General features: G+C 51.4%; 8 protein-coding genes across 8 annotated transcripts; 2 read left to right on the forward strand and 6 right to left on the reverse strand.

Moving 5' to 3' along the window:
- Window positions 1-418: 418 nt before the first annotated feature.
- MIND_00504400 (Alpha-type protein kinase domain-containing protein) lies at window positions 419-2,975 on the reverse strand (the record flags this gene model as incomplete). Its single annotated transcript, XM_037361838.1, has 9 exons — window positions 419-563; window positions 610-667; window positions 717-1,121; window positions 1,169-1,414; window positions 1,460-1,745; window positions 1,797-2,237; window positions 2,289-2,518; window positions 2,568-2,690; window positions 2,744-2,975. The coding sequence occupies 9 exons, from the start codon at window positions 2,973-2,975 to the stop codon at window positions 419-421; spliced, it is 2,166 nt and encodes a 721-aa protein (XP_037222130.1).
- Window positions 2,976-9,690: 6,715 nt separating this feature from the next.
- MIND_00504500 (RNA binding protein) lies at window positions 9,691-12,940 on the forward strand (the record flags this gene model as incomplete). Its single annotated transcript, XM_037361839.1, has 9 exons — window positions 9,691-9,862; window positions 9,920-9,973; window positions 10,020-10,529; window positions 10,582-10,614; window positions 10,937-10,982; window positions 11,033-11,418; window positions 11,472-11,545; window positions 11,598-12,185; window positions 12,239-12,940. 9 exons carry the CDS (start codon window positions 9,691-9,693, stop codon window positions 12,938-12,940), a joined length of 2,565 nt encoding a protein of 854 aa, XP_037222131.1.
- A 2,525-nt stretch (window positions 12,941-15,465) lies between these two features.
- On the reverse strand, window positions 15,466-17,118 carry MIND_00504700 (uncharacterized protein; the record flags this gene model as incomplete). Its single annotated transcript, XM_037361840.1, has 4 exons — window positions 15,466-15,552; window positions 15,605-15,688; window positions 15,741-16,721; window positions 16,774-17,118. 4 exons carry the CDS (start codon window positions 17,116-17,118, stop codon window positions 15,466-15,468), a joined length of 1,497 nt encoding a protein of 498 aa, XP_037222132.1.
- A 316-nt stretch (window positions 17,119-17,434) lies between these two features.
- Window positions 17,435-18,364, reverse strand: MIND_00504800 (Cytosolic Fe-S cluster assembly factor CFD1; the record flags this gene model as incomplete). Its single annotated transcript, XM_037361841.1, has 2 exons — window positions 17,435-17,868; window positions 17,923-18,364. 2 exons carry the CDS (start codon window positions 18,362-18,364, stop codon window positions 17,435-17,437), a joined length of 876 nt encoding a protein of 291 aa, XP_037222133.1.
- Window positions 18,365-18,405: 41 nt separating this feature from the next.
- Window positions 18,406-19,767, reverse strand: MIND_00504900 (Replication factor C subunit 4; the record flags this gene model as incomplete). Its single annotated transcript, XM_037361842.1, has 9 exons — window positions 18,406-18,435; window positions 18,483-18,569; window positions 18,616-18,649; window positions 18,702-18,994; window positions 19,041-19,236; window positions 19,282-19,383; window positions 19,428-19,534; window positions 19,581-19,692; window positions 19,736-19,767. 9 exons carry the CDS (start codon window positions 19,765-19,767, stop codon window positions 18,406-18,408), a joined length of 993 nt encoding a protein of 330 aa, XP_037222134.1.
- Window positions 19,760-21,321, forward strand: MIND_00505000 (AA-TRNA-LIGASE-II domain-containing protein; the record flags this gene model as incomplete). Its single annotated transcript, XM_037361843.1, has 3 exons — window positions 19,760-19,826; window positions 19,878-20,910; window positions 20,958-21,321. The coding sequence occupies exons 1-3, from the start codon at window positions 19,802-19,804 to the stop codon at window positions 21,319-21,321; spliced, it is 1,422 nt and encodes a 473-aa protein (XP_037222135.1). The 5' UTR covers window positions 19,760-19,801.
- A 56-nt stretch (window positions 21,322-21,377) lies between these two features.
- On the reverse strand, window positions 21,378-23,098 carry MIND_00505100 (VHS domain protein; the record flags this gene model as incomplete). Its single annotated transcript, XM_037361844.1, has 8 exons — window positions 23,045-23,098; window positions 22,930-22,994; window positions 22,834-22,875; window positions 22,709-22,784; window positions 22,613-22,655; window positions 22,197-22,558; window positions 22,079-22,150; window positions 21,378-22,031 (listed from the first exon to the last, which is right to left on the reverse strand). Exons 1-8 carry the CDS (start codon window positions 23,090-23,092, stop codon window positions 21,378-21,380), a joined length of 1,362 nt encoding a protein of 453 aa, XP_037222136.1. The 5' UTR covers window positions 23,093-23,098.
- A 126-nt stretch (window positions 23,099-23,224) lies between these two features.
- On the reverse strand, window positions 23,225-24,121 carry MIND_00505200 (uncharacterized protein; the record flags this gene model as incomplete). The annotated part of the gene is made up of 4 exons (XM_037361845.1): window positions 23,225-23,715; window positions 23,770-23,842; window positions 23,890-24,030; window positions 24,071-24,121. The coding sequence occupies 4 exons, from the start codon at window positions 24,119-24,121 to the stop codon at window positions 23,225-23,227; spliced, it is 756 nt and encodes a 251-aa protein (XP_037222137.1).
- Between the last annotated feature and the right edge of the window lie 138 nt (window positions 24,122-24,259).

Here is a 24,259-nt window from a genome sequence, read left to right on the forward strand (position 1 = left end):
AATATGAGGTTGTTCTTCCTGAAGATGAGGAAGAGGAAGAGGATGAGGTTCAGGGAATATTAATGAGTCATTGATAAGGTTAAGGATAAGCAATTTTTGTAGAAACTATGCAAGGGTGAAATAAATTTTATTTTATTTGTGTTATTATTTTTATTTTTATTTTATTTTATGTTATATTAAGTTATAATATTTATTATGACATTATCATACCATTCTAGCATTATTATGGCATCAATATGATATATTATCTTGAAATTATAATTTAATATTGCTGGCCAAATTTTGCTCAGATTCTCCGAATGCAAAGAGGTAATGAAGAAATGATCTGCATGTAACTAACTACGTACATGCAACGCAATTAAGGAAATTGTAGACTAAGACAATAGGAAAACAAAGGAGAGTAGGATTGAAATAGTGATCATGTAGACCTTGCGCGAATTGGGACAAAGTCGTGGAGGGGTGCCAAGCCATAGTCAATGCAGAATGAGTTGCATCGATGATCATTCTTGAAGTTATAGAAGGCCGAGGCAACATTACCTCCCGCAAATATCTCACCAAGTTTTCTTGAGCACCTGTCAGCTACGGTGACCACAGAATCATAGGACGTACGGGTCACTGATGATCTGAGGATCCGTCAGAAGAATATTTCCATCGTTGTCAAGTCCACCTGGATGTTACTTTAGATTGAGGTATAGTATTTGAGCAACGGCACAAACCTTGATAGTCACTGACGAAAATCATGCCATCAGAAAGAATATACTGAGCATGCTGCGTAAATGAGAGGAATAGAGCAACAGGATCATTCTGCGCCGAGGCCGAGAGCCGTGCTGAGCCATTATGGATGTACTTGACAAAATCCCCAGTGATGCGCTCCTCGACCATGAATACCTTGGGATGCTGACCGCCGCCTTGCTCGACTGCAAGTCCAACCTCTGTAAAACGAAGCTGGGGCGATCGAAGCTTCGAGCGCCAGTGTGGGTCATCGCACATCTTTGTCGCACGCCACGACCTCATCATCCCATAAGTTGCTTCAAGGAGAGCATTGCCCCACTGATGCGCGCTGATCTCATCGGGAAGATGCTTGAGCTGCGCTTCTGAAGACAGGATCTTGCGATTGGCGCCTATACAAAGGTCAAGACAATATTTAATTGTTGTCAATGACCCAGACCTTTTCCGTCATGTGCCTGCTTTGCGCAGATCTCCAGTCTGGATGTCGTAAAGGGAGACTCGGATATATGCCCAAAGAATGCAGCTTTGAAGCCCCCGATGCTCTTGTGGTCGAAGTTGATGCTCAATGTATACTCGGACTCGGTAGCAAATCGATCGAGACGGCTTGATGACATGGCTTTCGTTAGTTCATCGAGTGGGAGCAATAGGACCATCTTTAGGCCAACGCGGAACGTGCGAATTTGGACTGAAACATGTCAGCATAAACATAAGATGACGGAGGACACCCTACCAAAGAGATGAGCATCAGTTGCGCTCGTCTTCTTGGCCAACGAAAGGGCACGAGCCAAATCAGTGGGAATGACCACTGGAGCTGACGCGGAATGGCGCGAGCGAGATGCGTGTGATGACAGAAATTCCCCATCGATATCATTGGGAATGGCGGCAGATGAAGAGGGAATCTGCTGGACGGAGCGGGATGTGTTGATGGACACAGACTTCATTGCCGCGGCGGCAGCCGACGTCGAGGGAATAGGTTGCGACTCCATCATAGAGGACGGCTCGGCCACTGTTTCCGACTAGTCTCAAGTCAGTCGTAGGAACCGAACGGACAGCAAAAATTGACATACCTGCTTCTTCGCTCGTTTGCGCGCCGGCTTCGTAGAGCCCGCCACCTTTCGTTTACTAGCTCCCGATGTTTGCTCTGCCACCAGGAAGGCCTCTTCCTCCATATCGATCGTCCAGTTGCGATACCGGGTCACCCAGTTCTGCGAAAGCATCAGGCGAACGATGGGAACAGTGGCTTTGTTGTTAAAGACGAGGCTGCTCCCATCTTTCGCCGACTTGAAGAAGTGGTGTCGAATGACAGGGATGTCGAGATCCATCTTGTAGGGAATGCCAGCGGCGTTCTGTAACTCGACATCGTCGATGAAGAGAGGGAAAGTCTCGGAGAAACCGAGATTGGTGAGCGCATCACGGTATGGTTGCTCTATCCACTTGAATGCAAGTTCCAGCAGTGACGCAGCGGTGATGTTGACAGGAACGACCTCTGGAATGGTTTTAAGGCATGTCTAGACAACGATGAATACAGATTTACAACGCCGAGAAGACTAACCACATACCTCGAATGTTTGAAATGACTTCGTCTTTGCTAGGTGAACGAGACGGATTGTGATCGAAACAAGAATCGCGGTGCTGGTACCGAGGGCGCGCTTGCGATTTGCCTGCTGGGCAGCTTCATAGTTACTGTGGTTTGAATTATACCCACCAGTACTATGGCGGATTTGCGGGCCTCTTGAGCTTGATCCTGATGTACCTGCGACAGTTCCAATGGCCCGAACCTTGACCTTTTCTGTCAAAGTATGTTAGCTAGGAGACGAGAAGAAGAAATCCAATTGTACCATGGCGCTGGGCGGCTGCGACAAGTTGATGAATCTCCGCATCGCCCTTGACACGACGTCCATGAGGGGCTGGCGGCGGCGGCATCCCATGGGAATGTTGGGATTGTGAAGGTTTAGATGACGCTATGGTGGTTGTGAGCAATTGGACACTGTAACGACATATTTAAGGCACTCACCAACAGTTGAGACACGTTTGGTTGTGTCCTGCGCAACCAAAGTGTCGTAGCACGGAGCGCAGACGCTGATTTTCGAACCATCTCGTTGCAAGAGCAGCTGGTAAAGCTCAGTACCCGGAGGATGAACGCCTGCCTTTCCTGTCGAAGAGCCGATACAGAATTTTGCGCGGTCGCAGTAGACGTGTTGAGGGAGAGAGAGCGCGATACCGATGAGTGGCCGTGAAGTAGACATTGGCTGCGTTCCACCACCACAGTTACAGCTGGCTTTTATAGAGCTGCAGAGAGAAAAATAAATCGTACGACTTGTTGGACAACGAGTGGCCGTCGTGGGCTCACCGATGCCGCGTCCTGTGTTTCAGCTAGGCGACCCGGGCGGAGCTAGTCGATTCACACGATGCTCCGCAGGATGGGAGTGGTCGGAGGACGGCGAGCGCAAATGCCACGGCGGGAAGCCGAGAGAGCATACTAACGAGCCCGATCTGGGCAACCATCCAGTCGAGAAGCAAATGCCCCGGCAACAGGAGTGGCTGCCCACGCCGATACTCGCGAGTAAACCACAGTCAGACCCCGCTCGAGCGTCGAGCACCATCGAGTTTGTCGAATTTCGAGGTCAAGACACGGCGCGGGATCAAGTGGGTTTGTCAAGGGTATGGGGGACCAACCAGCCGTGCGTTCAGTCCGATACTTGACATGTTTGAGGGCGATAGTGATGTCTGGTAGTGTGCCAGGTTTGGCGGGAATCGGAGGAGAGAATGGGGCGCGGCGCCTGCCACGATTTTGGTGATTCCGCCGGCCAGAGGATCCGATGCGACGCGATATGAGGTCGTAGGGTGAGGCGTGTCGTTCAAGAGTGGCGGGTGAAGTGGAGCCCGTTGAGATGTGGCGATGGGAGGCGATGGGAGTTCTGCTGCGAGTGGTATGCGTTGGTACGGGCCAGAGGTGGATGGATCACGTGCATGGAAGCCGCATAGCCGAGGGTACCAGAGTGGCCCGGGGTCCACGCTTGGCAGTCGGCAACGCTTGCCGCATGCCAAGATGTGACTTGACCGGGTTCTGTTGCAGTAGAGGCAGACCATTTAGGTAGATCATATCCATACACAATATAGTACCTAACAGATCTTACGTTTGACAGATAGTAGGTGCCCGGGATGGGACAGTCATGTCGCTGGTCACTTAATGTCTCTTAATGTTTAGTATGGCAAGGAGCTTGATTTGCCCATTTCACGGCTTTGAATAGTAGAGAATGCCAATGATGATGCCGATATTAATTTGTATTCAGAAAACAAGCGAGGTATCTACGACCAGCAACAGAGGAATGCTAGACGCTATGGCTAACCATGTGACGTTCGAACCCGACATAACTCAGCGGAGTCATTGGACAAGCAAATCACTTGCTTGCGTCTCGTCCTAATCAAGAGGCGCATTGAAACAGGTGTAGCTGCCAGCCCACCTCCCGTCCATGTCGGCGCCGCCATCTTCGATTCGTGTTACCCAAAGCGCCATGCGGCAGGTCAGGTAGGGAATGCGGGATTTGATGCGCCGACTGTCGGGGTCTCTCTTCAGAGTTGTCGCGCCTACTGGATACACGGGGCGCTCTGTCTGCAATGCCCAAGCTTGATGGTCAGACGAGTATTGATTTCCACAGAGAATGAGAATGACTCACTAAAATCAAAGCAAAACTTGAATACGGTGGATGCCGTCGTGGAGCACAAACATCAACGTTGTGGCTAGCCATGTGACGTTCGAACCCGACATAACTCAACGGAGTCATTGGACAAGCAAATCACTTGCTTGCGTCTCGTCCTGATCAAGAGGCGCATTGAAACAGGTGAAGCTGCCAGCCCACCTCCCGTCCATGTCGGCGCCGCTATCTTCGACTCGTGTTACCCAAAGCGCCATGCGGCAGGTCAGGTAGGGAATGCGGGATTTGATGCGCCGACTGTCGGGGTCTCTCTTCAGAGTTGTCGTGCCTACTAGATACACGGGGCGCTCTGTCTGCAATGCCCAAGCTTGATGGTCAGACGAGTATTGATTTCCACAGAGAATGAGAATGACTCACTAAAATCAAAGCAAAACTTGAATACGGTGGATGCCGTCGTGGAGCACAAACATCAACGTTGTGGCTAGCCATGTGACGTTCGAACCCGACATAACTCAACGGAGTCATTGGACAAGCAAATCACTTGCTTGCGTCTCGTCCTAATCAAGAGGCGCATTGAAACAGGTGTAGCTGCCAGCCCACCTCCCGTCCATGTCGGCGCCGCCATCTTCGATTCGTGTTACCCAAAGCGCCATGCGGCAGGTCAGGTAGGGAATGCGGGATTTGATGCGCCGACTGTCGGGGTCTCTCTTCAGAGTTGTCGCGCCTACTGGATACACGGAGCGCCTGGTCTCCGTTTCTCAAGCTTCAAGCTGTCGTAAATCGAGATATAAATATGTTAACTGTGTCTGAGACTTTGCACTGGCCTCGGACTGAATCTGCATTTCGAGCGGCATAGTGTTTGAAATGTATTCGGACCATCTCAGTGAATTCCACTTGTGTTTCATTTTGCCGGGAGGGCCTCGGCACATGTCATCGCTCGCGGTCCGCGTTACGGATGTATGAATATGGAGTCCGGCCAGTAGTAAGACAATGGTTGCCCAGCGTCCTGATGATAGCTGGGCAGGACCGAGTGTGGTTAGTCGAAGACTCGGACTCACTATAAGGTGGAATGAGTTGTGCTGGTCATATAACAAAAAAGAAACGGACAAAGCTCTATTCCAATAAAATCTGTTGCACTTCGTGAAGAGGATGGTTTGCATTAGTCCTGGTAGGGTGGGATGTTGGAGTATCGGAACAAGAGAGTATTCTGGCGTCAACGAGCCGCGGCATACAACAGCTGGATGCGGTCCAAGGTCAAGTCATGACTTCTTAACAAGAAAAGCCAGCAATCTTCGTTGTTGCGGGTTGTTGTCATGAGCAAGCCATGCTCGATCTCCTCCATCCTCTTCGTAATGACAGATGCGACCATGATTCGACGTTTTGGGTTCGCTTTAGGATACAGAAGGTTACTTCATTCAGAACAGAGAAGCAGAAATAACTGCTTGGTGCATTAGGAACGCAAGTACCAGCGCGTGCGCGAGGAAAAACCACGAGTGTACCTGGGCTCTGGCAGCCGACGAAATCCTTGCACGTAACACTAGCAAGAGATACGAGTCAGTGGAGAACGAAGTAGGAACCAACCCAGAAGTGGAAGCCCAAAACATCCGCCAAGCGCATCGGCTCCGACTTAGCTAAGATGATAAAGACCGGTGAGAAGTACGGGGTCGGGACGAATGCAATAGCGGTGTCGCAGAGAGACATGCCAATCTGGTTGTCAAACAACCACGAATAACAATGGCATCTTCAACACGCCGAGAGAGGTCATCAAACGGCTTCGGGAAAAACACCGAATCCGCACGGTGAGGGACGCCGAAGAGCTTGCACGAGAAGCACACACACAGGGCCACATAAACTGCAGATGCGCCGTGTGCCAGTTAACGCGGGCGATAACAGGCTGCCGTCACCTCCCATAATACTCTAAGTGCTTCAAGAAAGCAAATGGATTGATGAACGCTCTGTAGATGACAAATGGGACCCGAGAACAGCCCAACCCGAATTCTGGGATTCGCAGTTAGATATGGACATGCAAATCATGGATGACGACCATACCCTCCTCTTTTGACCCACGTGTCACCACGCATGGAACGATTGTTGACACGTTTCGGGTATTCACAGAGGGTCAAGCGAACACCGCATACGAATCCCCGGACAGGCAAGAACGAACGCGACCAGGTGCCAGATTTTCACTGACGGTCATCGATAAACAACGGCACCCCCCAAACCCGTGCTGGCGCTGAAATATTCTTCAGTGTTGGGGTCCCGCGTAATAGAGCCCGCGAACTCGGGCCGCCAAATCAAGTGGGCGAGATGGTGGCCGCAAAAGAAGCGGCAGAGATGGACCCAAGCGACCAGATGCGACTCTAAATATGTCATAGAGGGAATGATGAAACACGCACGACGATGGGAAGACGAGGGGTCCTTCAGAACGGAGAACGCGGATCTGGCCCGAACCACACTGTGCAGATTACGAGTGAGGCAAGCACCACTTTCAAATGGGTCAAAGGACAGTCCGGCGTTGCTGGGAATGAAGGCACCGACATACTTGCAGGGGAAGGGGCCCAAAAGGACCACCCCGACGAGATACATATGGATTTAGACCCCCTACCTCCCCTTCCTGGCGCGAAACTCAAGACCATGACACAATCACTAGCAACAGCAGCGATCCAAAAGATAAAGATGGGAAAGGCCACATACATAAAAGCCAAGAATAGGAAGACGACACAGCAGAACATATTGCTTGCACAGTCGGCAATCGCCTTCGAAGAGGATGAAGGGCTATCAGAGAAGTCGGTGTGGAAGTGTGTGCGGAGCAAGGAACACACGCGTCTTCATCTGGAAACTAATACATGGAGGTTACAAGATGGAAGATTATTGGAAGAACATACCTGAATTCGAAGATCGCGCTCCCTGTGTTCCCTGCGATCTCCCCGACTCGATGGAACACATCTTAACCTGTCGCGAGTGCCCAGACAAAAGGAGATCTGGGAAATGGCGGACGAGCTATGGTATAAAAAGACTGGTAAACACCTACATGTAACCCCAGGAAGAATTATCGCCTGCGGGGCGGCCAAGATGAAGAAAAAAACCGTGGCGCTGCCTGTCTCTATCGCATGCTGGTGTCTTGACTATGCCATGACGGTCACTGGGCGATACGGCAACCGAGCCCCGAAGAAGTTCCTTGTTGGAGGGACGTAGGCCAAGCTTCTCGAAGGGGAGAGATTGCTCCCAGACGACTTGATGCAACTGCCTAGTACCGCCCGAGTTTCCTGGCCAATTGGAGCCCCCCCCCCACACGGTGTACACATGTCTATAGAGAGCATTTCCTCGGGTGGATTCCTCGTGGGGCCTGGTAAAGAACAGTGAAAGCTTTCAAAGAACCGCGAGTGACGTGACATACGAGTGACGTGACATACGTGACCTCCCATACGTGACCACCCAGTGACCACCCCCCAAAAAAATCATGAAGGTGAACTCAAGGCGAACTACAACTTGGTGAAAGGTATTTGCGCTCTTCCCATGCATTCACGAATTCTCTTACATCTGCGGCACAGTCTATCGACAAGGGAATGTGCTTTTCACCCCCCTCCTCAGTCCAGTGGGAAACTTCTCAATATTTCAGGTGCGGCGTCGTTCTGTGCTTGTTTCTTTGCCTGACTGATCAATTCCTTTTGAGAGTGGCAAGAACATTGCTGCAATAGCTTTGAGTCCCGACGCAAATGTCTAAATTTCCGTCGATGATGGTGCGTTTTTGTGCATTCCAATCTACCAATACTAAAAGCTCGCAAGACGGCCGCGCCGCCCTCCTCCTTGTGAACTTCCGGAGTTTGACTGTGCTCCACCACTTTAACTTCAGGAAGCCAGTGAAAGACATGAAATTCTCCCCCGACGGAAAGTTCGTGGCTGATTAGACACTTTTCTGTGGGACCTCATTTGAACTAGATTCGCATGATACGCAGCTCCAGGTCTAGCACACGTCAAACCACCTTGCGCGCGCGAATTCGCACCGTTCGACCTGTATCGGACATACACTGGACATCATAACGATGCTTTGAGCATTGAGACTTGAGGTACGTCGTCGTCTCATTGTCCATCTGGGTCTGAGCTACTCTAGTTGCTTTATAACAACGTCGAGAGACATGACTGCTCGATTGTTCACCCTCAATTCGTTGGAAGCCTTCCGACCGAAGACATCTGCTGGGCACCTTGCAAGGCACTGGAAGCAATATCATCGCCAACACACGATGGGGCGTCTACAAGCGTCATTGCTTCAACCAAGCTAACACAAAAAGTCGTATGCACCACATCACACGCATACCCATTGTTGGATTTCCGACCGGTGTCTATGACCATTGGGAAATGTCGGCGTTCTCCAACGTGCATGTCTCAGGCGAGGAATTTTTTTTTTGGGTGCAAAAAAGCTCGGGCAGTTGCTTGTTCGGGAATGGCAGTCCGAGTTGTATATCCCTCAAGCAACAGGGCCATTTCCACGACATGAACACCCTCGCCTATGCTCCCGATGGTCGATGGCAAAATCGAAGTCTGGTCCACACATTTTGGCTTCTGCTTTATCACCTTGACGCAACACACTGCACCAATTTCCTCTGTCGCATTCGCCAAACACGGGAGTGTGTTATGTATTCCGCTTCACCATCCAGGCATCTTTCGCACCTCCACGGACTCTTTCAAGGTCTTCGTCTGGTCCGTGCAGACAGGAAAATTACTCGATGTCTTAACTGGGTACTAAGCCCACATCAGCGCTCTCGACTTTTCGCCTTCTGGGGCCAATTAACTCGTCAACGGCTCCCGGGACCGCGAATTTGTGCTTCACGTTTTGGTCAGATGGGGAAGATATTGCTGCGTCTTCATTGGATGGCCAAATGGTGTCTCTTCACGAAGATGCGTCCGGAGTAAGGAAGGAGGACGACCGCGTTTCTGCTGCAAACAGCACATCCAACAGTCTTTTGCCTATACTACGGATGGGGAATGTATCCTTGTTGGTTGCAACGGATGTCGTTTTATACTATGCGCGGGCAAGGAGAAAGTTTTAAACTGTCGTTGACTCGGACGGAACGGGGTTGCTGCATGATTCGATTGCAGGATTACCCATAGACTCTCTGGACGAAAAACGACTCACCCCTCTCCAAACTGTACTCGATGTTCCTAGCGATGCGATGGATTCCTTGCTCCTCACCGAGCACGTTGCCCAAAGCTTGCAGATTAAATTCAAGTTGGGCAGCCATCATTGATGACGTTATCACTCGCCGTCACGGTTTTCACGTGTTTCACCATTCTTTCCCCTCCAACCATGGCCACAAATACCGATATAACGCACCTCATCCGCGAATTCAACGAAGAATGTGAACGCGACATCGCGTTGAAAGGCACCGCCCAAGAGCAAAAGATTGTCGCCAAATATTGTCATCCCACCGCCGCTGACCGCCTACGAAGAGCGGAAGACGGGTTGCGCTGTCTGCAAGGTTCGTTACTGGTCGCCATGTCTTTTCATATGTCTAACTCTCTTGTGCGAATGGTAGACAGTCGTCAGCGAGTTCCTGCCAACGCGCGTGACAAAGAAAACGCCACTACTGGTGAGTAATGCGTATTCGAGTACTATGCACTCCCTGACGGCTCCAGTACCACTTCCACGGGACCCTGTCTTCGAGGCCGCTGTCGGCGAGTTCAACACTGCTGAAGTCTTGGAACGACAGGCGCGACTGGCCGTACAAAAGGCCATTGAGACCCAAAGTGAGGCTGCAGATCGGGTGGTAATCTGCCGAGGTGTCGTCCAGCAACATGTCGCTCGCAAGAAGCAAGAACGCGAGACGTATGCAGCTCAGAAGAAGGACGCGTTGGCACTGCGCGAGCGGGTTCAACGCCTGGCGGGAAAGGCTCGGACGGAATTTGTTCAAAGTATCGAGGGCTTGGACGACGAGAGCATTGTGGAGGCATTGGTTGGCGAGTCCAGCAGTGATGACGATGATGATGACCGGGACCGGGACCGGGACCAGGACCACGACCGCGACCGGGACCACGACCACGACGACAACCACAATGACCATGACGAAGTCAGTACCAAACAAGAAGATCATAACATCACTGGTAGTAGTCGTCACCAAGGTCGTTCCGTCAATGAACCAAAAGAAGGTATGTTCTCCGCTTACTTGTCTTTGTTTCAGTATCCTCATAACGCTCCAAGATCACGTTATCAAAAAGATTGCCAAAGCAGTGGGTACGTGATTCAGATCTTTTATTACTAGCGGTTTACATGCCTTGACTTGCAGTCTCATTTGTTGTCGTTGGTAAAAAGCGTCAAAACGATGATCAAAACGATGGACCCCCCGGACGTAAACGCACGAAGATGGTTTGATATCTATTACAACACTCCTACTCCTACTATACATCATATACTATACAGCCTTATGTGAACCAGACATGCCTTCCATGTAACAACTGTCGGAATGGTGACTGAAGTCATTGTGACTCGGATGTGCATTTCCCACTCCTGGGAGATCACAAATCGGATCGCAGAGCACGGCGTGGCGTGTGGGCAGACAACAAGAAGCCTTCTGCTCATGCGGCGCTCGAGCCAACGGAAAGGTTAGTCCTCCCAAATCGATCGTCCTGTTACTGACCAATCGATTTTATAGCAGCAGGCCGTCGTCAGCGCTTTCCACGGTCATCGCTGGAAAAAACGCTCATCACGAGCTTTCCGCCACCGCCAGTGTCGAAGAGAACGAAAACACCCAAGAAGGGGACGAACCTGAGACTCCTGGTCTTGGAATGTCTCCAGTCACGCCAAAGACCAACGACTCGCAACAATTTCCAACAACGCCAGCCACGAGCGTCAGTGAGGACGACACTACTGGCAAGGATGCGAGCTACTTTCCTGGTGGAGAGCCCAAAGGCATTGATCCGACATCTCTTTTTGTCGGCGGCCTCGAGATGTATGGACCTGACGCTTGGGATGAACATCGTGTGACTGCATTGTTCGAAAAATATGGTGGGTTGCAGAGCGTGAGGGTCGTCAAGCCAAGTAAGTTGAAATATTATGTGCCAATATGCAATCTGACCAACGTCTTTTTTTAGCGAACGCGAAAGCTGCATTTGCGTTTGTCAAGTTCAACAACACGGAGTCTCCTGCTCGTGCTGTGATGAACGAGGTATCTGTTATCTACTTGCTCTTAAACAAAGGCTTAAATGTCGTTCATCTAGCACAACTCAGTTCATCATGGTCGAACCATCCGAGTCCAACTCCGAGACTGCAACCCTCCCCGAGGAAGTTTTCGATTCCATGGTCGTGGAACTGCTCGTGGGCGACACCCGCATATGAATTATGGCCAGCGTCGCTTCCAGGAGAATCCTGAGGGAGATATTATGGCTTCTAACCAAGTCGGGCATCGGCAGTCAACTGCCGAGTTTGAGCAGTCCAAGTTTGAAGCCCAATCTCGTTCTGCACCAGTCTCACGCCATACTTCGCCTGAGCCGGAGACCAAACCAGAGCAAGCTACGGGTGAATGGTACGATCAGCCGACCTCGGCAACCATGACACCGCCGCCTCATGCCGGAATTCCGCTCGGCTCGGGGTCACCATACCCCATGCCTGGTGGGGGCTATTACCAGGCACCTTGGCCGCATGCCTTCCCTCAACAAGTTCCATATGTGTCCTACTATCCAGGCTACCCTGCCGGATATCCAATGCCGACACATCAAGGCCATCATTCCCAACAGTTTGCCAGCCCTGTTGGATCTGATGCGAGCGGCCCGGCTTCTGCTGCGCCTCGTCCATGGCCGATGTACGGGGTCAGTCATTTGTTTCTCGTTGCATCTTCTATGCTCTTGCTGAACCACGATAGTACTATAATCTTCCTTATCCATATGCGACGGCGCAAACTTCTGGCGAGAAGTCTCCCAGCCAGTCGCAGGCTCCGTTGCAGCCTACTGGTTTCATTCAAAATGGAGCTGGAACCCTCATTCCTCTCTATCAACCGGAAGCTCTGGACCACTACATGACGTCGAACCACATAAATCAGCCTGTGTCAGCTCAGACTCAGCAACCAGTCCCACAACAGCAAGGCCCTCCCGCTGTCCCCGTTGCTCATGGCACTCCTCAATTCGCTCAATATGCCCCTCCGGGTTATGCATATCCCAACGCGATGCCACCCATGATGGGAATGCAGCCCCGTCCATTCCCAGCGATGACCGAAGCTGCCTGGGTCGCGCAGTCGCAAGTCATGTTGAGCCAAGGAAATTCGCCCAACATCCCTTCGCTGCCGTTCCGTGGCCAACAATTCCCAGAAGTGAACGCTGGCAATAATGGACCAAACAACAATCGCCGTCAAGGACCTGGTGGTCGACGGGACCAGGGCGGTCACAACAACCGTGGCGGACAGCCCAAGGGCATGCCGGGCCGCCAACACCAGAATCGGGCTGGAGGGAGTTTGCAGTTCCATCCCAATGGCGAGCTTCCTCAGCATCTTCCTCGCGCTCCGCAGTTCCCGACGCTTGCCACCGACCACGGACACGGCCAATGGATCTCAACCACCGCGCATCAGTAAACGAACAATCTCCTCTCATTTTCTGTTTTTTTTTTTCACCCGTTGTTTCTCTTCCCCAGGAGGAATCCCATCTCTCTCGCATGCATTTTTATTTATGCGCTCGCTATCTTCTCTCTGCTTTTGTTGTTGTCGTCACCGCAATCCCCGAACCATATCGCACCTTATAATCCTATCACACATTTCCTTCATGTATTCTAACCCCCCTGTACGCATTACCGCTATAAGCCCTACTTTTTTACCTACCACATTGTACTACGTAGTCTGTCTGCCCAGCGACGAAAAAAATAAATAGAGATCAGTCTGCTTGGGTAACTTAAATCGATCTAATATCCTACTGTATCAGGTAATGATTTCCCACGATTAGATAAGATAAAATCCTTAGCCCAACTTCACTCAATATATTGTTGTTGTCGCTTTATATAAATCCACTCCCTCCCTATCTTGACAGCCCTTTGCGGGCAGCTAAATTTGCCTCTACTGTTGTGAGCCATCGGCCCAACTCCGTCCAGAACTCTTGTTGTCGGTGGGTCCCAGTCCACAACGGGACAAGTGTCCCGTGGTGTGTGCTGTCCTCGCTCTGCACATACCAAACCCCAGGTCTCATATTCTTCTCGGGAGAGCGGTGGTGATTACAACTGGTTTCGCTGCACAATGAATGAGTGCTTGCCACACCATAAAAAAAAAGAACACAATACCTGCATTGAAACGGATGCCATTGGCTGAAGAGGGGCACGATACCGTCGTTGGCCCAGTATTCCTCAGGCATGTTTGACTGGCAAAACTTCGGTGCGGGCTTTAGTGTCCTGTAGTCAAATGAACCGATGGTGCGCGACCATGCAAAGATGAACGGCGACGAAGCGAGGCTTAATGGCGGTCCATGGTAGGGAGAGGAGAGAGAGCAGCGGTTGGTCTGTCGAATTTTAAGCCACGAAAATGAGGAGAAAAAAAAAGTTAACATACAACCCACCCGACGTGGCTCCGGTAATACGTCTCCGGCTCGACTTTCCCCTCGTTCTGCGCCTCGCGCTCTTCTGCAGCAAGCATTGTCATGTCGAACGGGGTCGCATCGCGGCTCTCCGCCCAGTCGCTCCTCCAAAGCTGGCGGAGCAACGCTGACACGGAAATGTCGCGATATGTCAGCGCGCGGCAGTCGCCATGCATGTCCAGGCCGTCTGGCAGGAACGGCGCGACAAACGAGAGCAAATGGACGCATTTGCCGATGAAGGCGCCAACGGAGAAGGGCCGCACGGCGGGCGCGGCATCGACCCGTTCGCCTAGAGCGTAGACTAAAGGTGTACCCCGGAAAGGCGTTGCGACTAGACAAGCTCAATACCGACAAATGTTAACTGGTGAGAATTCACCTGCGTTGAGCGACAGCACCATCTTCGGCTGGGCGCTGGGGCCAAAATGCCCATTTCTTATTAGCCACTGCATCTTCACCACCGTCACTCCGCCCTATAGGACCAAGTTTTAGTTACTCACATCTCATTAGGACAACAACGCACGATAGAGTGTCCCAGAAAATGGAGCGGCCGGCTGGGCGACCACTCTGGGTACTTCCCGTGTGGTATGTGCCGACCGAAGCGGGCATGCCCGTGGGCAGCAGCGTGCTCTTCACCGTAATCCACTGGTAATCGTTGTAGTTATTATTAGATCAAAAGCGACTCTGACCAGTGCCCCCGACAAGGCCGTAGTACAGCTCGCATGCCCTATCATGCAGCGAGCTCACAGGGCCAACACTACATCCTCCAGTTCAGAAGCGTGAAGTTAGCCCCAGAAATGTTTGGCCTGACCTAACGAAGATGGCTCGCCGCGGGATCTTGCACTCTGCGTTTAAATACTGCTCAAACCTGCCCCACAGCCACGCGCCGTTACCCAGAAAGCCCTGCACGATAACCAGCGGCGGGGGAGGCTGCTTCGGGTCACAACCAGGTGACCGCGCCATTCAAGTAGTGACGGGTCGCTGGTCAGGAAAGGTTGAGTGCAAGCCAGTCTTTCGTGCCAGTGTGCTGATCATCTATACCTTCTGTCCCTGCAGCTGGACCGTCGTTGAAACGAGATTGGTGTGACGTAGAGAAGTCGGAAGCGGTTACCTAATACGGCGTTCTCGGAGAAGGGATCATCAATGATCGGCTTGGAGAGTTCAAAAACATACACTATTTACTGGTGATATATCCCACAAAAACAGCAGAGCGATGCGCAAGACAGTCCGAAACGAGAGCAATGTGACAGAGTATGTATGCGGGGATGGGGTACTGTGACGGGGAATGAGGGTGGGGGAGATGCAACGTCCAGGCAGGTAATTAGTGGGGGGGAGTGATGGTAAGTGCGATGCAGGCATAATGGGCTGTCCGAATATTAGGCCAGACTCGCCGGGATGAAGGGAACGTACGCATAATTGTCATTTATATCTTCAGGGGAGGGGGCATAAAAGGTCGTAACCGACTATGTGCACGAAAATTTCTGGCCAACGAGTTAGCGCAAGTAGAACGGGAAAAGCAAGCATAGGTACCATCTGGGTATCATCATCGTATATTCTCCACCCCGGTGCACCAGGAAAGCTGAACGCTGCCAACGCCTCGGATGTAGACCTTGGCTCTAACGCGGCAGACCTAGGCGAGAAAATAATTTAGTTCGACTTCTGAAATTAGTTCAGCCACACACAGTATCAGCAACCTCGGCGTTCCGGAAGTGGACATGCAGGTCGCCATTGGGCATGCGCACGATTTGGAGAAGCTCTCCGAAGCTCTAGCAGACAGGCACATGAGCCAATGTTTATTTGCACCATTAAAACTCGTACCTCGCACCAACGCTTGGCGGCCTCAAACTTGCGTGTGTCAACGGCCGAAATCCCACTAATAACGAGCGTCTTCTTCTTCTTCCGCGGGCCGAGCGCAGCGAATGATACTCTGGGCAGCGTCCGACTCTTGCTTGACCCTGGCGAGTAGGCGATTTCTGGCCGATTCTCCTGTTTGATGGACCGCAGATCCACATTCTTGTTAGGGTTAGGTTTCGGCGCCAGGGGGACCCGCGGCGGAGGAATCCCGTCAACAAATCCATCCCTTGACATCGCCGAAAAGGCTCGAACTGACAAGGAAGTTCGAGGCTGAGGCATCCCGATGTAGCCATCGCAGCTTATTGTCGAGTTGGGTCCGCGACCGGCACGTGAAGAAAACTCGTTCAACTCGTCAAGATAAGACGGCCCCGACCACACGGAAAATGACGATGACGGGTTGTTGTCTGCAAGCTGCATCAGACTGCCATACGAACGGTGTCGGTCTCTAGAAGAGCCCGCTGCACTCAGCGGAGGAGTAGCGGGGTAATCGCTATCGGTCTGAGTTGTGGTTGTGTAAGTCGTGTTGGACGAGATACTGGGACGGGGAGCATGGGTGGACTGTGTCTCTGTTGTGTGGATGGACGGCTGCGAAGTGGAAATGCCAAAATGCCCGAGCACACTGGGCCTCCATCGCGACTTTGAAGGCGTTACGATAGGCTCCGTATCGTTTGACGCAAGGAATGCGCTCAGGGTGGACAAGCTTGATGATTTCTTGTGTTGGGCAGCTGTCGAGCCGGAGCTGCTGCGAGAGGTGCGAGGGAAGAAGGACATCTGGGTTGAGCCAGGCGTTGGATTGCCCGATGAAGTTGTACCAAGGGGGGTCGCTGGGTTGGATGCTGAGCGGAACGGTCCCTTGGGAAGCAAAGCGCGAAACGAGGGAGGGGTTTGGAACATCTTGGAGCCCGGTCTTGAAGAGTTCTTCTTTATGGTCGGAGTTAATGGAACCTGGAAAAAAAAATTGAATAAACAATGGATTGCCCAGACAATGCTAACGTACATCGACCTGTTGCGGGATATCATCGTCCTCCAGCAAATCGTAGCTGTTCAGGGACGCTGAACTGGAACTGGCGTCGAGATGGACCGTCGCTAGTTCCGGATAGGCCAAGTAGGGGTGGGAACGGGAAGCAGGGATAGATGGTTGTTCGTTGACGTCAACAGCATCGGTGGGTGCGGTCTGCTGATCCTGAATCCACTTGTTGAGCATACTGGAGCGCCGACGGCGCGGTTGGGAGAGGAGGGGAGTTATATGGAACGGGTCGTCTTCTGGGGCGGTATAAGGGGGGTCATCCAATTCGAAGCCGGCATTCGACTGGCCTAAATAACGCGACGAATAGATGGACATGGATTAGAACTAAGACTATAAACAAGGTTTCGAGCTTCGCACCGAGTTTACGCGCGTGCATCGCGTGTTAAGAGGTCGTGAAGGTTTTGCTAGGTCGCGTACGAGTCGCTTGCGGTAATATTGTGGGGAAGAAAAAAGTGGTACAGTGGAACGAATACAGAATGCAGCGACTTGGATTGGCGGTTGTCTTCTAGCAGGGGGGACCCATCGGCGGCGTGGATGGCGGAGGAAGAGAGTCTGTTTATGCCGCCACCCATGGTTGAACTTGATCAAACACGAGGCTGGGAAATCCAGTGACCGGCATGATGGCCGGGTGTCACGCCTCGTCATGTCTCTCTCCAAGCGACACCACGATGCGCCGCGCTATATTCTGGAATAGCTTGGAGGAGGGCGTGTTCGAGTAGCGTGCCTGCAGGGACATTTCCGAGCTCTGCTCCGCGTCGTCCAACAGGCTGACAAGCTCCGTGTCGATAGGTAGATTCCCTAAAAATTCGAGCCCTTCCCGATTTGCCATCGCCTCCCCGCCTCCAGTCGAAAACACATTGCTGACTTCTCCACAACATGGACATACATATCCGCTCATATTCTCGATTAGTCCCAGCACGCGCAGATTTACAGCACGAGTGAACGAAAGACATTTCATCGCGTCCATAAGTGCAACTGCTTGAGGAGTAGTCACAATGACCGAGGAGAGCCGTGAATGAAGAGGCGCCATATGCTCTAGAAGCGAAAGATGCTCGTCAGACGTCCCTAGAGTTTAAATCAAAAACGCTTGAAAAGGTGGCCACTAAAAGGAACACGCACCCGGAGGAGTGTCGATAACGAGATAATCGAGGTCCCCCCACCTCACATCGCTCAGAAATTGTCTAATCATCCCGTTCTTCTTCGGACCTCTCCAAACCACGGAATCGCCCTTGTTTTTAAGCAGAAAGCCCACGCTCATGCAAGCCAGTCGTGCCTGAGCGCCATCGGCATATACTGGTACCCATCCGTCGCTACTTTGGTGAACGGCACTTTTATCCACGCCAAACATTCGAGGGATTGAGGGGCCGGTCAAATCAACGTCGAGAATCCCAACTCGTGCCGTTGGAGAGGTGTTGTATAGACTCAACGCGAGTTGTGTAGACACCGAAGACTTCCCGACGCCGCCTTTACCAGATAGCACGATGATGATATGCTTGACAGAGTCCAGTCGTTGAGCCGCCATGGCGGAAAGAGACAGGAAATTTTGCGATGGATTACTCATTAGCCGATCGCGACACGACCTGTCACAGACGCATGACTAATTTACACAACGAACAATTCGTCCTTTAGATTCTACAAAGTCGTGAGCACAGGTAAAGGGAATGAAATGGTAGACACACCATCTTACACAGCCTCGAGATCAGCCCTGCCAGCTGTAATAATGTGCCAACACCTTCCAATATCCTCATATGCGTGAAACCAATCTCCTTAGAACGAAGTCAGAAAATGGGTGCAATCGAATAGCTTTCTGACCTTGATATATTCCAGTTTGGTATATTCCGGGATTCTGGATAATTTCAGAAAGTATAAAAACAAAAAAAAATCCGAAAAACACTCACTCGTCAAATGTCTTGACCACACGGAATATCGTTACAACGATATCGACCGCGCTGTAACCCTGCTCCCATAACTCGTTCAGTTTGTCCATAGCGGTAGCGATGTCCCCTTTTAAGCACGCCCGAATGGTGGTCTGCACAATGATGGGATGTGGCTGATCGCACACTTTGAAAACATTGTCGCTCGAAACAAAGCCGAACCCAGAGTGTGTTGACTGCAGGTTGTTGATTGCTTGTCGCATGTCGCCCTCCGAAGTAAATATGAGCGCAGTGAGCCCGTCGTCACTGTGTTCAACCTACAAACGCTCAGTCAATTGCATGGGACCATCGGAATTCACTCACCTTCTCCATGTCGCAAATCTCAATGAGCCGCTTCAGAATCTCCTGGTCGCGTAACTTCGCATACCGGAGGATAGCACAACGACTTTGAATGGGCTCGATGATCTTGTTGCTCATATTGCAAGCCAAACAGAAACGCGTTGTGTTAGAATATATCTCCATTGTCCGCCGTAATGCCTGTTGGGCACCAGGAGTCATACTGTACGCTTGTGAGTAGCAGCTCAAGCAATAAAAGGCGACTCACCTATCGGCTTCGTCCAGAATTACGATCTTATGTCGTCCTTTGGGTAAAGTGACTTTTTTCTGAGCAAAAGTCTTGATTTTGTTTCGTACAACATCAATGCCACTATCTTCAGTTAGTCTCAGAAGCAGTATTGTGGACAAATTTACCGTTCATCAGAGGCGTTGAGCTCCAATACACCCTCTTTATACGCGTCGCCCAACAGTTGGTGGGCTAAACAGTGGATGCTCGTCGTTTTACCGATACCTGGCATACCCTGTGCCATGTAAGACCGCAAGTCATGTCCAGTGTGGTGAACGCACAGAAATGATGATATGTGGACAATTTCCATCCTTTGCAATGACTTTGAGCCGCTCGATGGTATCAGAGTTGCCAACGACATCGTCAAGGACTATTGGCCTATATTTCTCTACCCTGCTCCACATTAGATGGACAGCTGAATCCTGCAGCGACATACCACGGAAGTTCGTAGGCGGTGGTGGAAGTCATTAGAGACGCGTTATTGTGGTCTATTTATGTTTTGATGCTTCGTGCCTTGTGCCGTTCAGGTGAGCGTTGTTGTCCAGTCCCTGAATGCCTGCTTACAGTTCCCCGTTGAGCCAGGAGACAATGCAGGTTATCCTCCTCAGATGCACCCAACAAGGTCCTCCCTCACCCGCGGCTAGATTATCGTAACATTGCTGAAAATATTGTCTACAAGACAACCAACGCTCAGAACCGGAAGGCCCCCATTCCTCACGACGCCATCCAGTCTGTCGCACGGGCATATACAGAGTTCAAGACAATATCTTCCGCTCTCAACTCGCAGCGCAATGCGAGATCAGTGGTTGGAGAACGAATTCGACAGTCCGCAAAGGCCAACGACGCGGCTGCTAAAGAAGTTGCCATGGCGGAGGCGCTGGGCATAAAAGAAGAGATTTCTCGACTAGAAGCGGCTCTTGCCTCTGTCGAAGAAACATTGCTTTCCCTCGCCCTCGCTGTTCCCAACGACACCCATCCTTCCTCTCCTCTCGGCCCAGAATCAGCTGCTGTCGAACTATCGACACACGGCCCCGCCCCAATTCCTGCCACAACCTCACGCGATCACGTCGCCATTGGGAAACAACTGGGACTATTAGATCTTGACAGTGGCGCTACGGTCGCTGGCAACTCATGGTACTATCTCACCAACGAGGGTGCGTTACTCGAGATGGCCCTCGTTAACTACGCACTTTCTGTCGCAATCAGACATGGCTTCAAACCTGTCCTGACGCCAGACGTTGTCCGCTCCGAAATTGCTCGAAGCTGTGGCTTTCAGCCGCGCGACACCTCCGAGCTATCCCAAGAATACCATCTTTCTGGGACTTCGCAGGACCTAGTCCTGTGCGCGACAGCCGAAATTCCTTTAGCTGGCATGTTCGCCAACAAAATCTATCAGGACTCTGAATTGCCCGCGAAAGTCGTTGGTATTGGCCATGCGTTCCGCTCTGAAGCTGGCGCTCGTGGAAAAGACACGCACGGTTTGTATCGTGTGCACCAGTTCACCAAGGTCGAGCTTTTTGCTGTAACGACGCAAGAGCAGAGCGAGAAAATGATGGAGGACATGCAAAACCTTCAGATATCGATTCTCAGCGGGCTTGGACTAGCCTTCAGGTACTTTGTGGCTTCCACTTGGACCAATAGCTAAACGTTATTGACAGAGTTCTTGACATGCCGACGGAGGAACTCGGCGCCAGTGCCTATCGAAAATACGACATGGAGGCCTGGATGCCTGGTCGAGGCTCCTGGGGAGAAGTCTCCTCGCTCTCAAATTGCACCGACTTCCAAGCTCGACGGTTACACGTTCGGTACCGCGGGCCCGTCCAGCCTAATCATCCTTCCCTAACAACCTTCGCCCACACTCTCAATGGCACTGCGGCAGCCATTCCTCGCTTAATTGTTGCTTTACTAGAGAACGGGGCTGTCTTTGATGAGGAGGGGAAACTAACGGGAATTCGCTTGCCCGATGTGCTGCGACCATTCTGGATAGGCTCAAATGAGGGAGGCTTTGTTCACTGGCACTAGGTTATGTTCCTCATATTACACATAAATACAGCAGAGTCCTCAGCGAAAACAGCCCTTCAATCTGCGAAGGGATCGGCAAATGGATCCTCTACATGCCCACGGTTCTTGGGTGCGGGTGATGTCTCGTCGTCAGAAACTGTGACCAGATCGCGGGTCGTTCGTGAAGGACCAGCTCCGTTGTGGTTGTCTTCGTCTGAAGAGTCATAATCGCTAAAGTCAGATAGCGAACCACGGGCATATGCCTCATTGGCGTCTTCTCCGTCATCTGAGAGCGCCGTTGGACGCATTGGCGGGGGCAAATTCTGGGATGACGAGCCCAACGTGCCGAAATTGAGGTCGTGTAAATCGGGGTGTAAGCTGCTATCACCCGACCTCCCTCGAATCGAGTTTTGCTTCGCGCGGAGCACGGCAGCACGTTGTTTTTCTTGCAACTTGTTCAACTCGGTTTCAGAAGAGTTTAGATGGGTGGCAGCCAACCCATCAGCCACACTGTCTGTTGTCGCAGCCTCTGTTTCTGCAATCGAAAGTTTGTCGTATGTGTCGAGGGCATTGATGATGCGCTCGTTTGCTTCGATCAGGGTCCCGATAAGGTCTTCTTTCTCCACGAGCTGGATGTAACGGACCACAGTCTTACGGACTTGTTTCGCGATTGCTAAACACTCCTGGACACGTTCGTTGGTCGCCAGACTATCTTTTTCGCGGTTAACAAGCTGTATTACAACTTCAGACAGGAAGGAGACGAGAAGAAACAACCCACTGTGATGGCATTGACAAGATTGCTAGATGCTTGAGAAGCTTCGACGATACTTCCCAACACCTTTGGCTTTTCCTGCATAGATACTGTGAGTTGGATAAGAGACGCGATAAGATCATGCCTTTTCAAAGTCGAATGGCGCGCGTTTCGGTCGATTCTTGCGTTCTTTCTCTTGTTTCTCTTTCAATTTCCTGGCCTCTTCCTCGAGCCGTTGTCTCTCCTTTGCCTCTTGCTTCGCCTTCTTCCTCTCTATTGCCTCCACGTCCGGCACACCCATCATCTCCATCTGATTTGCACGTTCGTGTCTATCGTGTCTTACTTGCTTGTAGAGGCCCGCAACTGCACTCATCGAAGGATCGTTCTTGAACTGATCTTGCCAGCTCGCGAGGACGAGCAGGGCCTTCTTCTTCACCTTCTTGTCCGTATTCATGTCCGAGGCAAGGTTCTTGAGCGCATCAGTCAGTTGACCATCCGCAAAAGTCGCTACGTGGGGTCTTAGCCCGACTGCGGGATTTGATGGGAGTAGGTAGAACGCACTTTTGAATTTGTGGCCCCCATTCTCTACGAGAGCTTTAAGAATCTGACGATGAATTGTGAACGGGCATCCGAAATGTAATGAGCGATAGGACGAACAACGAGAGCGCGGTATTGCTGGTGAGGCCTGCCGTGTTTGAGCTTCTTTCGGATGGCTCGAGAGGCTTCGGTGGGGCTGGAGCTCGTCAATTTGAGTAAAGAGCCCGAGACATTCGGTTTATCACCCTGCAGATTGTAGATTTATCGCATCGACGACCTCCGGAATACTAAGAAATGATGATGCTTTGGGGAGCGTTTAAAGGCCTGGTTCGAGGACTGACCCATCGTAAGCTTCGTCGTCAATGCCATCCGCGGTAAGAATGTCGATCCAGTCGGTGATTGAAGACTACTTGTGTTCAGCTATACGCGCGATAACCTAGCTAGCGGGTGTTATACGTGGGGCTTCTCTGTCTTGAAGGCGTTTCTTAACACGTTGGCCGCCATTTGTGGAGGTGGTGGGGAAGAAGAAAGAAGGATGGTCGATCCGTGATGTCATTCCTCAACTTGAACAAGATTATCTCGCCTACTTATCGTACACTCCCAATACAAATTAACTACTCATGTGCTCATGCGCTCTCATGCGTCGTCGCTAGAATCACTGCCCGGACCACTTTCTCCAAGATTTGGTTGAATATTTGGGTCATGTTGTTGTTGCTGCGATGGATTTGGGCCAGGGATTTGACCTGGTACAGGAGGCACATGGAGAGCTCCTGGCTGAACGGGGCTCTCCAACAAAAGGCGAACGAGGACAGATTCAAGCGCAGCCACGCTACCCATAGGAAATTCAAAAGTCCGGGCGTGCTCACGGACGCTATGGAAAAGCTGGGCCAGATTCTCCCATCTGTCTTGCGGAAGCGACCCTCCTGGCCAAGGGACCATCATTGGCGGAGGATAAATGACACCGGGAGCGGGAGGAAGCATAGGTGGTGGAGGCATTGCCATCGAATTAGATCCACTTGGGGTTGGCGTCTTCGCTTTGCGAGCATCTTGGTGAAGCGCGAGCCTTCGTCCACGCCGCGTGAATGCAAGATTTGCAGGGCCAATCTCATGCGAGTGCTCCGAAATATCTAGAATTACAATCAGTGGGTTTATTCAGAAGAAGAAGAAACTGAGACACCCACAACAAGCCCGTACCTCCTCTGAATCGAAATAGGTCTTGTAGCTTATCGACGCGCCACACCCTTTGCCGTCCAGCTAGAGAGTATTACTAGGAAGATTATGAAAGCTAACAAACAACGGACCTTGCGACTGGGCACTTTGCGAACACGCTCTGGATGTTTCTTGACGTACTTCTTTCGCCCACTTCTTGAATGCCTCGCGCAGACAAGCTTGGTATGCTCCTTGAAACGTGGCGGGACAGCTTTACTTCCATGCGTATCTCCCTAAATGGTCAGCCAAGTACAACGACTGGATCCAAAGTACCTTGACGAATTCGACGACGTTGTTCTCTTCCTCCTTTGCTTTCCATTCCATGAAAGCGTCCAAACTGGGAAATACAAGAGTATACGCATCATCCTCGCCGCTACCGTAGGGAGCCTTGGTCGCCCGAGTTGAGCCAAGGGAGACGCCCGTCGTTGGGAAGGTATCGTTCAAACTGGTAGGGGTAAACTG

This window comes from Mycena indigotica, assembly GCF_014461135.1.
Source record: "Mycena indigotica strain 171206Taipei chromosome Unknown Mind.scaff0004, whole genome shotgun sequence".
Classification (NCBI taxonomy): Eukaryota; Fungi; Basidiomycota; class Agaricomycetes; order Agaricales; family Mycenaceae; genus Mycena; species Mycena indigotica.